Here is an 18,138-nt window from a genome sequence, read left to right as displayed (position 1 = left end):
GTACTGTCGGGCCTGAGAGAACCTGGGTAGGGCCTCCCTCTGACTGTCTGCCTTGCCACACTTACTCATTTGCAGCTTCCCGTGTTGGCAAAGCACATCCTGTGAGGCTGCTTCCTCCTGGGGATCTCAGTGAGAAGTTGGGAGGGAGGGGGTATGGGAATAGGTCTTTCCTGCCCTTGAAGCCCTAAGTGTGTCCTGAAAGCCGCCATCATGGACTCTCACCTTTGGCTCTCTTCAGCCAGGAAGTGTTTTTTTTTAAAAAAATTTCAATGCTGTTGTTTTGTCTTGAATTTCTTCTCTACCTCATTTTCATCCCACAAAGGCAGGAATCAATTCTTTATATATATTTTTTTCTTTCACTCCTAATATTTATGCCATTTGAAAAAATGAGAAGTCACATTTTGATTCTGTGATATGGTGATTTATAAGAAATAGGTACTTGGTCATTCAAATGATCAAAATATATTTCTCATATATATATTTGGTCTTTGTCTACAGTTCCTGGCTCACAGCTCCCCAAACTCTCTGATTTTCATAAGTGAAGAGAGAGATAAAGATGTCTCAAGGTTAATTTTGGACCACACCTAAGGATGGGGCTGGTTGCCAGGAGAACCAACAATGTGATTAGAGGGTTGGAATTTTCAGTCCCACTGCTCTGACCTCTGGGGAGAGGAGAAGGGCTGGAGGTTGAATCATTCATGGCCCTGTAATAAAGCTCCATATAAACCCAGAAGGACAGGGTTCAGAGAGCTTCCAGGTTGGTGAACACGTGAGGATTGGGGGAAAGTGGGGCACAGAGAGGGTATGGAAGCTCCGTGCCCTTTCCGCTTACCTTGCCCGGCTGTTCCTGAGTTATATCCTTGTGTAGTAAACTGGTAATCTAGTAAGTAAAGTGTTCGAGTTCTGTGAACCACTTGAGCAAATTAATCAAACCCAAGGGAGGGGGTCATTGGTACCTCCAGTCTATATAGCTGGTTGATAAGAAGCACAGGTGATAGATAACCTGGCTTGTGACTGGCCTCTCAAGGGGGAGGAGTTGCACTCTGGTAGAACTCCAGGTGGATAATGTCAGAATTGAGCTGAATGGTAGGATGTCCAGCTGGTATCTGAGAATTGCTTGGGAGTGTGGGGAAACCCCCCTCCACACATTGGAACTGGTGATCAGAATCATTAGATACACAGAAATATAATTTGTGAAGCAATGACACTGTGCCTCTAACCTTTGAATTCACAGCAGTTATTTTTTCTATCATGTGTTTCAGTTTATGTGTACAACCTTGGGCATCTTGGACTTACTTTATTATCATTTTAGATCTGTTGTTTCACCATACATGTGAAATATAATATGGCCCTAATGTGAGTAGAGGCTTCTTAAGTACATGGGCTCTCATCTTACATGAATATGCCTGTTTGTATTTCAGACAGTTCAAAAAATTGCTTTCTTAAACAAAAGGGAAGAAGCTTATCATGTCCTTGCTTGCCCACATTTTGTTACCATAGTTTACATTGCAAACTTAGAGTCAGCCATCATCTCAGCACTAGGTGGCATTTGTGCATCACAATTAGTCATGCACACCTTACACAGTTTTTACAACAGATGTATGATCCACAAATGCAATGTTTGGAATCCCTGCAGGGACATTTCTGAGAATAGGAAAATGAAACAAGAGGAGACCTACCGAGTACCAGTTGCTTTGATGTATTTGTAAATATATAATTGAAGAATATATTAAATTACTTCACAATCATTATTTCATAGTAATATCAATAAGTTGGCTGGTCTCCATCCATGCTTTCTTAGCCGACATTGTCATAAAGTTGAAATTCATTTTAGGACCTGTTTGCTATTCATAGTGGTTAATTGTGAGAGAAATGAGGAATATAGCTCCTGAAACTGATTCATACCCAACTCCAAGCACTTATTATTCTTTTGTAATATTGAAGAAAATGCCTGGTTTTGACTTATGAACACTATAGATATTCGCTGAGGAAAATGTAAGCATCTCCCTTTTACTGTTGAGAAAGCAGAAGCTCAAAGACATTAACTTGCCCAGTATTGGTAGCTAATAGGCAGACAGAACCTACACTTAAACTCAAGTCTGTTAGGTTCCAGATCCTAGGTGTACTTTTTCTGTTATTCTGATGGTAGCAGGTTTAACCAATAACCATTCATGTTAAAGTAACTGAATGACAAGTCCAAATAACTGACGTTGGTTCCTTTCCCTCATGAGAGGTGTGGAGGAGGGCTAGAGCCTAAGCAGGAGGTCCCTGAGCACCCAGGGCTAGGAATGGAAAAAGGGAAAGTCACTAAAGGAAAGACAGCCCAGTTTCCTTTAAGTTAATGACATCCAGAGGCTGAATATAGAGTGAATTGGTCATTACATACTCTAGGCTTCAAATCCTGGCTTCTCTGACCCTGTGATCTTGGGCAACTTGCAACCGTCTGACTCAGTTTACTACTTACCTTAATGGAGGAGGATTAAATGTGTTAATGCATGAAAGCACATAGACTAGTACCTGGCACATGATAGGCATTCAGTAAATGTTAACCATTTGGGTGGTTTTATACATTAAGCAACATGAGAAATGTCCATACTGCTTTGTGTAATGTTTGAATTGGAATTTGAGGTATGGCTAGAATGGCTATCCATCTCAGTTTACAACTACTGTCCTGGTAGTTATAAGCGCCCCTTTCTTACTCTACAAGGAGTCCCTGTACATGTAAGTTTGCCTAAAGTGAAGACTCCTCCTCCAAGAGAAGATATAACTGCTCCTTTCCGAAATATAATACAGATATATGTGTACAAATCAGGATCTCTAACATTCTGGTGTTAGACTTCCTGGCATGACTGCGCTTGCTCTTTACTAGCTACATAGCCCTGGGCAAGTTAGTTGATTTCTTTAAACCCAGAAGCTTCATCTGTAAAATGAAGATACCTCTAGTACCTGTCACCTAAGGTTGTGTAAATGATGTAATGTATGTAAAGCACTTAGCTTAGTGCCTGCTGTATAGAAAGTACATCATAAATGAGAGCTGTACAGGGAATTAGATCTTTTGCTTAAGGAAGTACTTAGGTCTGTTGGAAGTTGAAATGGAGTAGATGGCACCTAACTAAGGTCATTTACAGTGATAATTTAGAATGATTTTGTTCTAACAAGTATCTAAAGCTATTCTTTTGTTGTTGTTTTAATATTTTGGCAAATTTCAAACATTAATAGAAGTCGAATAGCCTGAGAGAGGAATGAATTCATGAGCTACCCATCAGCTTCAACAATAATACAACATATTGTCAATTTTTATTTTTAACTTTAAAAAAAAACTTTAATGAGATATATTTTACATATCATAAAATTTACCCATTTGAAGTGTACAATAATTTGTACAAATTTGCTAAGTTGTACAAACATGACCAGAAATCAGTTTTCAAACATTTTCATCACCTTGGTGTAGGATTCCTCCTACCCATTTACAGTTAATCCCAGTTTCCACTCTTAGCCCCAAACAACCACTGATCTACTTTCTACCTCTAAAGATTTGCCTTTTCTGGACATTTTATATAACTGGAATCATACAATATATGACCTCTTGTGTCTGGCACTTGAGCGTAGTGTTTTTAAGGCTCATCCATGTTGTAGCATGCATCAGTAGTTCATTCCATTTTCTTGACAAATAATATTCCATTGTATAATATGATACTAGCATGCATCAGTAGTTCGTTCCATTTTCTTGACAAATAATATTCCATTGTATAATATGATACTATGTTTTTACTGTCCTTCACAGTGGCCAGTTTTTTATCATCTCTATTTTTAATCTTTCCCCTCTACTCCCTACCCCCACTGAATTATTTAAAAGCTACTTTTTAATTTCATAAATATGAGAGCTTAAAACATTGATTATATGTTTCTGCTTTTTATTTATTTTTTTCCAAGCCATCTTCTCTCTATCCTCTCATTCATCTTGCCTGTTTTAATTTGTTTTCTGTCACTAAGAGCCTTTTTTTTTTTTTTTGCGGTACGCGGGCCTTTCACTGTTGTGGCCTCTCCCACTGCGGAGCACGGGCTCTGGACATGCAGGCTCAGCGGCCATGGCTCACGGGGCCCAGCTGCTCTGCGGCATGTGGGGTCTTCCCAGACCGGGGCACGAACCCGTGTCCCCTGCATCGGCAGGCAAACTCTCAACGACTGCGCCACCAGGGAAGCCCTCTAAGAGTCTTTTTTTGTTTGTTTTCAGTTTTGAGAATGAAGAGATGGCTAGACCATAAACTTTCAAAGATAGAGACAGTACATTTCATTATCTCCTCACTCTAATGAAAATTCATACCTACTCAGTGGCAAATCCAGATCGTGATGATTTCTAAAAATCTTCTTTAATAAATCTTTCAGATTGGCTTCAGTGTTATGCATTAGACGGTTATTTGTTTCTGATTCCGTGAGTTTTTTTTTTTTTTTTTAAAGGTCGTTGGAAGAGGAGCTTTTGGAGTAGTATGCAAAGCTAAGTGGAGAGCAAAAGATGTTGCTATTAAACAAATAGAAAGTGAATCTGAGAGGAAAGCTTTCATTGTAGAGGTAAGTTGAAGTGTCATTTCTGTTGTGTAGTTCTTCACCTAAGATACTCTGTGAATTTAATATTATGAAAAAAAATGTTTCTCGGTTGTCATTTCTCTGGATACTTGAACATCAGCAGTTTGGTTGAACCAAAGGGAATGCCATAGGAATATTTTTTCATTCACACTCTTAATTCTGATTAAAAATTAGGGGAAAAGAGAATTAGTTACATAAATGAATTCGTCCCTGAATTAAAATACAATCTCTTCCATGTAATTCAGGTCTATTTCAAGGCATAGAATTTAAATTTTAAAATAGAAAAGAAATGGTAATCTCTCCCATTATCTAAAATTAAGAAGGGAAATTTTATGCATTCATTTTTGACTGAACATTTTTAGAAATTCGAAAGAGATTATTTTAAGGAAAAACATTTCAAATTGGTTTCTCTCATTTAACACGAAAATTTACAACTCTCTTCTCTTACATATTTGATGATGGAGGAGAATTTGATAATCATGAGATTATTGTATTACCAGCTTCATTCTTTTATGCTGTTTTATATATTAGATCACAGTATTTCAATAAATCAATGGTTTTATCACTTTTTAACTTCATTGGCCAATAGATGAGTGGTCTTTACCTTATAAACCTTCTGAATTTATATCTGTGATTTTATTTAATTATAATTTCAAAATATACTTCATGATACTTTTTAATGTATAACATGAAGAAATGAGAACTTAGTTGTGAGATGATGAAGTGGATTTTTGTAATTAGTTGAATGAGTTGAGAAATGCTGATGAATGGTTTGATGTCATCATGAAGAAAGATGATCTATAGTAGTATGTTCCAGGAGTCTGGCTTTATCTTGCCTTATTCACAATTTTTGTTTATGGTTTATATGAGGTCATTGATCGTATACTGTTGTATTGGCAGTTTCCTAAAACTAGGTAAAAATATGTGTTAAAGGCTAGCAATCCAGAGTCAAAAAGATCATAATAGCTTGGAGAAAAAAAGTTTCTCATCAAAGTTTTGTTGATAAATTGTCAAATGGTTCTCCATGTATTCTTACTTAAAAAAAAAACGTTAATCCCCGTACCTCCTCGCGTCAAGTTTTCTGCTTCTCAGAGGCAACTACTTTGAGCTCATCCCTTAGTTTTATATGGTATCCCCCAATCCAGAGACTCACACCTTCTCTAAAGAAGGTATTATTATATTTCTATCTCTGTATTTATCTCTATATTAAATATATATCTCTGTATTTAGGAAGGTATTACACCTTCTGTAAAGAATCAACCTCTAATCTTTGAGACAGTAAAGAGGCAGTCACTAAGCTGTTTGAAGTCAGGGCTGGAGGGAATCTTTGGTCTAACTTTTAAGCAATCTCTCTGCTCTTTTATTAGCTTGTATGAATAGATACCTGGTACTACCACCACTCCTCCACCTTTTGGGAGGTTTGTGAGATAAATCTGGTTGCTTCTCACTTTTTCTCATTTCTTTTAGGTCTGCTGTGTTAGTTATTGCTAGTCATTTGCTGTCCAACTTCCAAAAATATGTACTGTTTTCTCATTTCACATTCTCTTCATCCTTCTGAGTTTATGCCTTGAAAAAAGCACCTTTACCTTCTTAGTGGTATTTGAGGAGGGAACAGGAATAAATGCTTGAATAATCTGATATCTGAAGCTCAGTAGTGAATCTTAACGAGATGAAATATAATAAATAGTGATATTAAGTCTGTTAGGACTGAAAATCTACAAATGTCGGCTGTAGAAAAATACAGCTTTCTAAGTAGCATGTAGTAAAAAGGTTTACTTTAGTGGACTTCATATGAGCCAGCAATATAATGTAGGTAGTAGAGAAGGAAAGGAAGAAGAAAGGGGGAGAAGCAGAAAAGGGAGAGAAGAGAGAGCAAGGCGCAGTTTGGGGGGATATGTTAATAGAAATTTGAGGTGTAGAGAAAGGGAGATGAGTACAGCCAAACCCCTCACTGACCTCCATATGAATCATTGGATTGGATTGGATAAAACTGGAAGCAAGGAGACCAGTTAGGAGAAGGCTGTAGTAATTACTACAGTGGTTCAGGTTGGAATTGCTAAGGCAGTGGTAGTGGGAATGGAGAAGAGGGAGTTAACTCAAGAGATGGAAGATGGAAGGAAGAGAATGCAGATTTTAAGTCAGACCAAAGTTCAAACCCTGGCTGTACTGTTTCCTAACTCTAGGGTATTTAGCAGCTCATTTAACCTTCTCTGAGCCTTATCTTAAAGGTACCTCATCTTTAAAATGAAAATGATAATACCTACGTTGCAAAGGTGTGAGGATTATACAATATCTATAAAGTGCCCACCAGTGCCCAGCATAGAGTAGGTCGGCTGCTCATTCAACCATCACCTTTGAAGATGATGATGATGATGATATGGCTTCTGGTTTGGATAACTCAGCTCAGTGCCATCTCGGGGATGGCATCCTAACATTTCTTGGCAAAGTTAATTTCTTCTAATTTGTACTTATGCCTTGTACATAACTCCTGTTATAGCACTTGGCACATTGCTTTAATTATTTGTGTACATGTCTCTCCCCCAACTAAACTATGAGAGCTCTGGGCAGGGATTCTGTGCCATTCTGGGCAGGCACTTAGGACCACAGTGCCTGCTACATAAGAAACAGTAATTGCTGATTGATTACGCTAATGTTTTGTACAATTTTAAGATTTGAATGATACTGTGAGATCACTTCGTTAAAAGTTAACACTTTTTAAAAGAAACCTTAATTTGTTACAGCTTCGGCAGTTATCCCGTGTGAACCATCCTAACATTGTAAAGCTATATGGAGCCTGCTTGAATCCAGTAAGTTTGTCACTTTTTCATTATACTCTGTCTATAAGAAATGATGTGGCAGATACGTGCAGCTGTGTAGTTTATGAAGCTATTTTGATCTGTCATATTATTTCAAAAAAAAATTATATGTGTTTCTAATCTGTTAGCAACACAGTATAAGGGAATAGTTGTCTTAGGTGGTCTTATCCAGTAACCTCATCTTCTTAGGAGGCTTACAATATCCTATAACAGCACCTGTTCATTTGCACTGGAAAAAGTCACCACAGATCTCGTGATTATGTTTTTATATACATCTCCACTCTTAGACAGTGGTCCCCTAGAAGACAAGGCCTTAGATCATAGATACCTTTTATTTCCTCTAGCACTATTCACATAGTAGGGGACAAAAGAATGATTTTTAATGCATTTATAAAATCAAAGGTTGAACTAAGTTATCTCTCAAGTTCCGCAAGATGGTATAGCTCTGTGGTTAATTATTCTGGCATATGTTTCCTTTAGGTGTGTCTTGTGATGGAATATGCTGAAGGGGGCTCCTTGTATAATGGTGAGTGTCATTAGACCTGTCTTTATCTAGTAGAGTGAAATAATTGAAAAGCTTTTAATATAAATTGTAAGTTACTTAATGTTCTTCACAGTTTATCCTCAGAGTCCCAAAAGGAGGTAATTAAAAAAAGAAATCTGCTAAAGATTAAAAATGAAAAGACAAGATGCTACAACATTAGTATGTGAAATTTAGAGGTCTAAGGATATCAATCTTTTAAATTGATGGTACTCTGCATCATGTTAAAAGCATTTAAGTAAAGTCAAACTTGCTTTTTAAATAGATTTTAAAATATCTTCATACTTTTAATTTTTTCTTTTTGCCCTCTCTTAGCTTTCAGTCTCCTCTTCTAGAACTCTTTAACCGCACATCCTTATTCTGCTTTATTTTGCTTTTTTCCCCAAAAATAAAATTGTGAAAATTCACTTCACAGAACATTTTTTTAAATACAGCAGGTTTTTATTAGTTATCTATTTTATACATGTTAGTGTATATATGTCATTTTGATAACAATGAAAGGAAACTGTATCGTTTAGTTACCTTTATAGAACAGAGCTAACCCTTTCACTGTAAGAAACACCAAACATATATATAAATAGTCTCTTGTCACACCATTTATCTAAAATAAATTGTAGCATTTTATTTTTTAAATTAACATTATTTTATATAAACTTTTACTTATATTTACTGCTCATGTGATCATCATTGTTAATGGCTATCTGATACTCCCGTGTTTTATTTGGTTGAACTATTTCTAGTTTTTAGCCATTATAGAAAGCATAATTGTAAACATCTTGTTGCACATTTTGTTTCCTTCCATATTATTTCTCTGTATCTCTCTTATAGTAGTATGTCATCACATTGCTTATAATTTATAGTATTGTGTGAAAGACTGCACCTGTCAATATGAAAAAACCTGGTAATGTATATTAATTTTACTTGAATGTATGTATAACAGTTAATGGAATCCTATTAAATGTTAGGTACTTATGTGGTAGTTATCCATTTTAAATCATTAACTATTTCCATCTTTTTATTCGGAAAAGAATGAAAAAGCAGGACCGATGGGAGCATGTGTAGGAAAATACCCAGTCGTGTGTTCTGATAGTGCTTGCATTCACCTTGTGTCTTTTGTTATATGCAATAAAGTTCTTTTTAGTTTGTGCCTTTCTTTTGCAGTGCTTCATGGTGCTGAACCATTGCCATATTACACTGCTGCCCACGCAATGAGTTGGTGTTTACAGTGTTCCCAAGGAGTGGCTTATCTTCATAGCATGCAACCCAAAGCTCTAATTCACAGGGACCTGAAACCACCAAAGTAAGTTCTAATAATGTGGTGTCTCTCTCTCTTGCCATCCCCTACCCACTCCCTAATTTAAGCTGGTCGTTGCACATCAGTTTTTCTTCTCTCATCCCCTTTGGCTTGCTCAAGAATGTTTGTTTTTTATTTTTTTAAGATTGTTTACTTTTAACTCACCTTCATCATTTAGTCATTTATCTAAGCTTGCATTTTAGAATGTTGTCTTTAGTGGCATTTTTATTTTAGTTGAATTTTTATTTTTAATAACTTCTACCTTAGATTAGCATAATTCCAGAATCTATTAGTCTGTAAGTCCTATTTTGTGCCCACGGTATGTATTGTTTTCCCTAAATAGTTAGTTCCATGTGAGCAGAGACAAGTCTGTCTTGTTCCCCACTCTATCCCTAATAAGCACAATGTCGACATTACACAAAAATATACAGAGTGGTTATTATTTGCCTTTTCAGAGGAAGGCAAAGGGCATTGCTGGCACATCTGAGTAGAAATTGAAAATATTCTGGATTTCTCCTTATTGAGGATTCTGGGACTTTGAAAGAACTTCAAATTTCCCTACATAAATATTTTTAAAGGCTAAAACTTCGTGGATTTTTTGTTTCTGTGGGTACACGATTAAAGAAAACATACATATTTTTGTCCCCATTTCTCTCTAATTTTTTTCTTCTCTGTCCACCTGTGAGAAAGTAAAAAGTCCCCATATGCTCTTTCCCCTCTACCCCTGGCCACCACATCAGTCCTCAGATAAGAGGTATCCCCTAGGAAATCAGTCTCAAGTATTCCATTCTCTTGATGCTGGTTTAAAGCATTAAAGCATCCCTTCTGGGTATAACTTCTCACTCTCCTATCTAATCTGATACACTCTACATAGGTTTCAACTCTTGGAATCACTGTTCTCGCTAGTGTACCTTATTTCCACCTCCAAGCTTAAACTGATTTCCCTTTCCCCAGGTCCCTGGTCAAATAATGTTTAAGCCCTAGATTTATGATACTTTTATTTTTTTAACTTGACTCCTGAGGTTGTTGTTGCAGCTACCTGTCTTGGGTAGTAAAGAAGAAAGCACTTTTTTTTTTCCTAGTTTTGGAGACTGTGTCCTCCATACCCCCCCCCATTTAAAAGAGTTGAATTATCAAAGCAAACTCATGAAATTCATAGCTCTTATCCAGCAACAAATTGGCTGATTTAAAGGATACAGGCAAGTAATCAGGCACAGGCAAAGCATTCTTTTCCTGGAGGAGCCAGAAACCATTAGATGCAACTCCCAAAAGTCACCCGTCTGCATTAGGGCCTTTTTGGCTTTGGAATAACTGAAGAGTTATTAAACAATATACTTTAAAATATCTCACAAAAAAGTTATTTTTGTTTTTTAACATCTTTTATATTCCATAATTACACAGCTTAAACAGCTACCTCCATTCTCCATCCAACCATACCCCATAAATCCGTAAATGTTAGGTTTATTTAACCGACGTATTTAGACAGACCAGATACGTCCTACCAAAATCATCTACAGATGGGGACTCTCCTTTTGCTAATAAATACCATTAACATATTTAGAAGAGGTCTGGTCTGTCTAGGTTATTAATTTCTCTTGGGCATCCTCATGGTTGGACTCATCCTGTAGTGTTGCACATTTCCTGTGGGGCACCCAGCATACAAATTGGGCTTTAGAATTAGAATTGATTTTTCAGAATGTACTGGGGAAAAGAAAATTCTTTGGAATGACTGCTTTCATATATAATTGTATATACAAATACATGTACTGTATCTTATTGTCACTGGAAAACCTTTTGATTCTGTGGTCAGGAAGAGTTCCTCAGAATGGCATATAAAGAAGGGACCTGATGGTGTGGTTAGGTGTTTTATACAGTATCAACTTGCACTAGTGCCCCTGTTTTACTTATCTTTTGCAAGTTCATCCAAAGTCTTATGAGTAAAGGAGTACTAATTGTAGCAATAATAATATAAAAGTCATTCAGAAAAATTATTGTGATATTTTGAATGTACCAGGATGAAACAAGGAAGTCAGTTACAGAATTCTTATCTTGGGTTAAAAGTAGTAAGAACTTAACAACAATGAAACAAGGAAAAATTTTTTGTTTGTTGAAGTGCATGTAATTTGCATTTAACATTCTTTCCACTTAAATTGTCATAGAAGTGGACTTCCCTGGTGGCTCAGTGGTTGAGAGTCCGCCTGCCGATGCAGGGGACACGGGTTCGTGCCCTGGTCCGGGAAGATCCCACATGCCGCGGAGCGGCTGGGCCCGTGAGCCATGGCCGCTGAGCCTGCGCGTCCGGAGCCTGTGCTCCGCAACGGGAGAGGCCGCAACAGTGAGAGGCCCGCGTTCCGCAAAAAAAAAAAAAAAAAAAAAAAAAAATTGTCATAGAAGTATTTGTAGCATTATGGAGATGTGAATAGTAGTTTATCTGGCTTATCTTAGTCATGTTGGACTAAAAGAAAACTAACTTTCTAAGTAATCTCTCCAGTTAGAATTTTGTAACAAAATTATATACAAAGAATTTATTAACTGTAATTATAATGAATCCCTAACCCGATGTTGAATATTGCTACAATGTGATGATGCAAATTATATTACCCATCTTTATTTCTGTTTGTCATCAAAAGGAAAACCTGAATAAGAGAATGCTACTTGGTGATTATATTTGCGTAATATAGCACCTAGAAGAGTTGGAATCTTAAGTTCAGAAAATTTTCTGGAAATCTTTTATTGGGTCATTTTAATCAAGATAGGGTTATACTCTTACCACACACACATACTCTAAACATAAAAATGGTTTTGGGATTGAACATTTTTAGAAACATCTTCAAAATACGGACATTAAAAATAAGGATAGGGCTTCCCTGGTGGCGCAGTGGTTGGGAGTCCGCCTGCTGATGCAGGGGACACGAGTTCGTTCCCCGGTCCGGGAGGATCCCACATGCCGCGGAGAGGCTGGGCCCGTGAGCCATGGCCGCTGGGCCTGTGCGTCCGGAGCCTGTGCTCCGCAACGGGAGAGGCTATAGCAGTGAGAGGCCCGTGTACCGCAAAAAAAAAAAAAAAGGATAGTTGTTTTCTTTCTTCTATATTGTTCATTTTTACTTTACTTTCTTTAATTATGTATATGTTGTTATTTTTAAAAATGTAAAGTAAGTCTTTTCTGCCTCCCATTTCCAATCCTCAGAGATAAGCACTGTTTTGTTTTTTAAGCATGCATAGATTACACTATACATAATGTTGCTTTTTTCACTTACTGGGACATTTTTTTCATATTACTATATACAGATATTTACCTCTTTATTTTTAATGGATAAATAATATTACTTACTACCTCTTAAGTAAAGTGAGTTATTAAAATAGAAACTCTTCTTGGCCTGATGGGCAGTTTTAGACTGGGAAGATTTAATTTATAGAGCTGTTTTTAGAAAATACCATGCTGCCGAATCAGTTGACATTTTTGTCAGGCCCTGTAAGGCCCTAAATTCCTAAATTGGTGCTTCTCAGCTTTCCTCCATACCCCCCCACCCCCCAGAACAAAGTTATGATGTATATAACCTGAGTAAGTCTGAGAGTAGGGACAGAGCTTAAAAAGCCTTCTTAAGGAAAGTTGCGTAAGAATTTTGCATTTGACTTCCTGTGTTAATGCAATTTGTTTTGAAGTCACTGTTAGGGTGTTAAAAGATACTTACAGTTGAGTAAAAATGTTGGTCTAGGGAGATGTGCTGGCTTTAACCCGGGGCTCTGTTGGCTCCCTGCCACTTATCCCAGCATACACTAATATATTGGCAAAATTACATACCTTATTTTGAGAAGCACATGAAATTTAAGCCATGATATGTATGCATTTAAAATCTAACATCCTGTGTGTGCTCACAGGGATCGCTTGGACTCTTATACTCACATGATAAGAATTTTGACACTCCAGCAATATGGCAAACCAGATAAACTGAAAAAACATCCTACAGCAAGCACCCAGAGATGCTACATATTACAACAAACATCCTTTTACATGCATAGGTGATCTTAGAAGAAAATAAGGGAATCATTAAGCCAAAGGATGGAGAGAACTGAACCCTGAGTGGGAAGCCAAGGCTCTCCTGTGAGCCTCTGCCAGTATCTAGAATGTAGAGGCCCAAATTTTAACAGCTTCTGTTTAACGGGATGCAGACCCCTTGTTGTGCACCAGGTGAGGGAGCAGAACTGAGACCTCTGCCTAAGTTCAGTATCTTGGACGGAAGAACTAAAAGAAAAGTTGACTAGGAAAAAAAAACCCGTTTTCTGACTAGACAAGCTTTTATTTTTTAACTGAGAGTCTCCACTCATGCTGTTGTGAGTTTGAATCTGCTCTACTTGCCCAATCAAAAATATCCCAACAGGACAGGTTAAAAGTGATTTGGGATTGGTGGTGTCTCAGGGCATTCAGGGTGACTGAAACTATTATAAAGTCATATACTTTCAATTCAGGTCTTTAGGATTTTTCCAGATTAAGATCAATCAAATATGAAGCCACAGTAAAAATTACCACACCCATAAAGATGCAAGTTACCATGAGTAAAAGTCAGCATAAAAAACACAAAGTGGAATAAAGCCGTCAAATAGTAAGACTCCAGATATTTGGAATTATCAAATATGGAGGATAAAATATATGTGCTCAAATTATTTACAGAAATGAAGGAATTAAAATGTGCAAGGAATGAAAACTATCAACATGACCAAAAGAACTAAATAAAACATTTAGAAATAATTAAAATTTTTAAATGGCAGATATGAAATAGGTGACAAGAGATTCAGTGAGCTGTAAGATATATCTGCAGTTACCCAGAATGCAACACAGACAAATAAATGAAAAAAATGATAGGTTAAGGAACATGGAGAGAAGGAAAGGGAGGACTAACAGCATAGAATTAGAATTCCAATAAAAGAAAATAGGATGGGGAGAGACTAATTCAAGAGGGGTTAGCCAGGAATTTTCCAAATAAAAGATATGAATTCTAAGCAGGATAAATGAAAAGAAATCTCCCCTACGACGCACCATAATGAGGCTACAGAACAGCAAAAACAGGAGATTTTTCAATCAGCGAAGCGATTACCTGCAAAGGACTGACAGTTAGACTTAAGTATACTTTTCAACACCAACAATGGAAGCTAGAGGACTGGAATCGTAACTTCACAGAGCTGAGAAAAAATAGCTCTCTACTCAGAATTGTGTACCTGCCCTAAATTACATTTAAGATATTGTGAAACAAAACCTGAGTGAACTTATTGTAAGTAGACCTTCATTAAAGGTGTTTGGGGAAGAAAGAAAATGATTACATAAGGTGAGCATAAGATTCAAGAAGGAATAGTGAAATAAAATCAGTAAACATACATTAAAATAAACGTTGGCTATATAAAACAGTAGTACCTCTTTTGCATTTAAGAGAAGATGGTTGGAAGGGATTCAAAATAAAGAATTGTTTCTACTGGTTTGCAGAATAACCCACATGCCTATAAGCCTTTTAGGTAATGATGTAGAGAGTGATTTACATTTTTAAATGTATAATTAATTTTTAATAATAATAAGCTAATAAAAATTACCTTTTATGTTCATGGTTCTTTTTACACTTTCAGATTGCTTTATATATTTCAGTTCTTAAAGGAGTACCAAATTGCATTGGGATATAGAAAACCTAAGACTATGAGTACCAGTTCCCTAAGAGACTGATAGCTGAGTATAGTAGTTGTTTTAACACTGGCTGCTATAGCCAACATGAGGCTTATCACAGCAGAAATTTATTTCTGACTCAGGTGAAATCCAAAACATATTCCTGTTTGACAGATGACCTTCCATATGGTCATTCAAGGGCCTAGTTAGGCTCCCTCCATCTTGTACTTCTGCCATCCTCCAGGACTTTGGGGACCTCTGCATTCAGCCAGCAGGTAAAGAGAATGAAGCTGATGTATGAGAGGTTTGTGGAGCCAGACCCATGGAGTGACCCCTGTCCCTTCTACCCACATACCAGTGGCCACAACTCAGTCTTAGCCACACCTACCTGCAAGAGAGGTTGGGAAATGTCTTCTGTTCTCCAGAGGAAGAAGGGATGGGTTTGGTGAGCAGCTGGTCAGTCCCAGCCACATCTGCATGTGGTTTCTACTACTCTTACCACACAAGTAGAACCACTTACTGCCCTTTGCCAGTTAAACATCTTGCAGTCACCACCTGGCTCACAGTCCAGGATCTCAGGATGCTGTGTAGTCCTCTCCAGCAGGTCTAGATGCAGCTCCTCACGGTCTGGAAACAAATGAATTAGAAAGAAAAGTTATCTGTCACCCCCCACCTCACACCTCCCAGCACACATACACACACACAAAACAGTAGAAGAGAGGCCCATCAGTAAAAGGCTCCATTGGGAAAAGGAAACAACAGAAACATACAGCAGCTACTGGTCTGTAGCAATGAAGTCCTGCATTTTCTGGTCTCTCTGCCCTGGAGTTGTGAGAGGTTTGTCTTTTGATCAGACTCTGATCCTGCCCTAGGAGAGGAACTCCTTTTTCCATTGCTTGTGACTCCTAGCTTCACCCTTTAGTAGGCTTCTCCTTGTCCATTCTCTGTAGCAGTGTCAGGAGTAGGTGTTGGGCCATATACTCTCCTCAGAAGCTGTCCAGCTTTTATAGCCTGCTTCCTGCTTCTGCACATCTGGGGTCCGAGGGCATTGTACGACAGTCAGAAGCGTCTTTATTCCAGGCCTGTGGTTCCGTTGGCAGTATAATTTCCTCAGACGCGGGCTTTTGATCCCCCAGGTTCCAGTCAGTTCCATGTGCCTGTGACTAATACTACCACAGTTCTTTCTTAGACAAAATCTTGAGCCTGGTTTATTGGATTCCCAGCCTCAGTGCCTTTTCTCAACTAAATGGAGGCACCTTGAAGTCATGAAGCTGAGATGGGAAGTACTTTTCTCTTAATTTGTTCTTTGCTGCAATGCTGTCTTAATGGGCCTTTGTGAATCTTATTTCCTGCTGTTTGGAGTCGAAGAAGTCAGCTTTTCCAGTCCTTTAAAGCCACAAATCATCACAGGAGACAAATTTTACCAAATGTTTTGCCACGTCATTACATGGATCTCTCTCTTTCCAGCTTCCACTTTCAGTGTTCTTGCTGCCTACTGCTAAACCAACACAATATGTTAGATTTTTGTTATAGCAACACCCATTTCAATACCATTTCTCATATTGGTTACAGTGATGCTGTTGTATAAGCCCTGAAGTCTCATGGCTTAAAGTACAAAGTTTGTGGGTTTTGCTCGTAAAGTCCAAAGTGAATGTTCCTGATGCACATGGTGGGTCAGGATCCCAGATTCCTTCTGTCTTGTAGTTCAGAATCCTGTGCCTTCAGTGACATATGGGGAAAGGAAAAGGAGTTTATATATGTGAGAGTTCATATGGGCCGGGCTTGGAGGTGAAGTACATCACATTCTATTGACTAGAATTGTCATATAGCCATACGTAATTGCTCAGAAGGCTAAGAAATGTACCCAGAGAAGAAAGGAAATAGGGTCAGTGAACAGCTAACCAGTCTTGCTATGTTAAGCTAAAGACTCATTTCTGCTCACTGCAAAGCAGGTGAGCAAAGCAGGTTTGCAAACTTCAGGACCATCATCCACAGTAAGAAATACTTCACAGTCTATCATGTGTACATATTAATGTATATAGAACTGAAACTGAACTTCCCTGAAACAATGTTTAATCTTAGTAGTTGTGATGCACTTTGATATTTTCTATTTTATTTTTTAAATGCTGTCATAGTGTACTGAATTGGTTTTGTGATGTAGGTTTCCAGATCTGTGATCTAGAATTTTGTGACTAGGTTTCTGCCTGTAGCTTGAAAAACACTGGTTAAGGTTAAGTATAGGGGGTGAATAATTTATGAAAGTATTGATATACATCCACTCCCATTTCAGGACACCATAATGTTCACTTGCTAGATGTTTTTTAAACCCCATGTTTTATTTTGGCCCACAGAGAAGCATAGTCATGAAAAATTATGGAGATAGAAATGGAGACATCAAAATTTGGGTCTAGCAGTCTCCCTAAGAGAACTAGGTTAAGGTCAATTTTTGCTGATATTCCTCTGTATTATTAAGCTGTTATAGGTGAGTGGGTAACATTTCACGGAAGTTGAATGATGACATTTTGCTTAACCTTTTCTGTTTCCACAAATGTCTCTTATTGCAGAATCAAATATTGGTCTTATAACCTTTTATTTTTTAAAACAGCTTGCTGCTGGTTGCAGGGGGGACAGTTTTAAAAATCTGTGATTTTGGTACAGCCTGTGACATTCAGACACACATGACCAATAATAAGGGGAGTGCTGCTTGGATGGCACCTGAAGTTTTTGAAGGTAAAATGGCAAAAGCATGATGTGACTGATAATCTGCCTTATTACTCCATGTAAATCCAGTGTGTTTATGGCTTTGCCCTGTTTCCATGGTTTTATTTCTGCATAGTATATAATTATAAGATATATACTAAAGTCTAACGAGGTATTAAATAAATATAGCCTTAGATCTTGAGTCTCACAGCAAGATTTAAGTTGTCTAGCACCCTCTATGAAGTTCAAGCATATGTACGGTTGATCCTCATTCTCAGGTTCCATAACTGCAAAATTGCCTACTTGTATCCTAAAATCAGTACTCATAATTCTTTCATAGTTATTCACAGGCATGAACAAAGCAGGGAAAAATTTAGTCACCCAACACACACCTTCCCAGCTGAGGTCAAACAAGGCAATGCTCTGCCCTGTTGTATCAGTTCTTATATTTAATCACTTATGTGATGTATTTAGTGCCTTATTTTTTTCCTTTTTTTGTGCTTTGTGTTGATGATTTCACCATTTAAAATGGCCTCTACGAGTAATATTGAAGTGC

The 18,138-nt window shown here is 37.6% G+C and overlaps 1 protein-coding gene across 3 annotated transcripts in view; it reads left to right on the top strand.

Moving 5' to 3' along the window:
* MAP3K7 (mitogen-activated protein kinase kinase kinase 7) overlaps positions 1-18,138 on the top strand; it is a 70,138-nt gene that overhangs the window by 8,524 nt on the left and 43,476 nt on the right. For 2 of the 3 annotated variants that reach the window (XM_022552757.3, XM_022552748.3), the window contains exons 2-6: positions 4,459-4,569; positions 7,326-7,391; positions 7,881-7,926; positions 9,103-9,241; positions 17,488-17,612. In XM_022552757.3, the coding sequence (XP_022408465.1) occupies positions 4,459-4,569; positions 7,326-7,391; positions 7,881-7,926; positions 9,103-9,241; positions 17,488-17,612 (487 nt within the window). Of the gene's footprint in view, positions 1-4,458; positions 4,570-7,325; positions 7,392-7,880; positions 7,927-8,028; positions 8,104-9,102; positions 9,242-17,487; positions 17,613-18,138 lie in introns of all 3 variants that reach the window. The other variant, XM_089921871.1, reaches the window with a different exon arrangement.

This window comes from Delphinapterus leucas, chromosome 12 (assembly GCF_059928025.1).
Source record: "Delphinapterus leucas isolate spDelLeu-1000000601 "Yukka" chromosome 12, BTC_Dleu_Yukka2, whole genome shotgun sequence".
NCBI lineage: Eukaryota > Metazoa > Chordata > Mammalia > Artiodactyla > Monodontidae > Delphinapterus > Delphinapterus leucas.
Note: the sequence above shows the minus strand (reverse complement) of the source record. Positions and strands in the feature narration are given on the sequence as shown.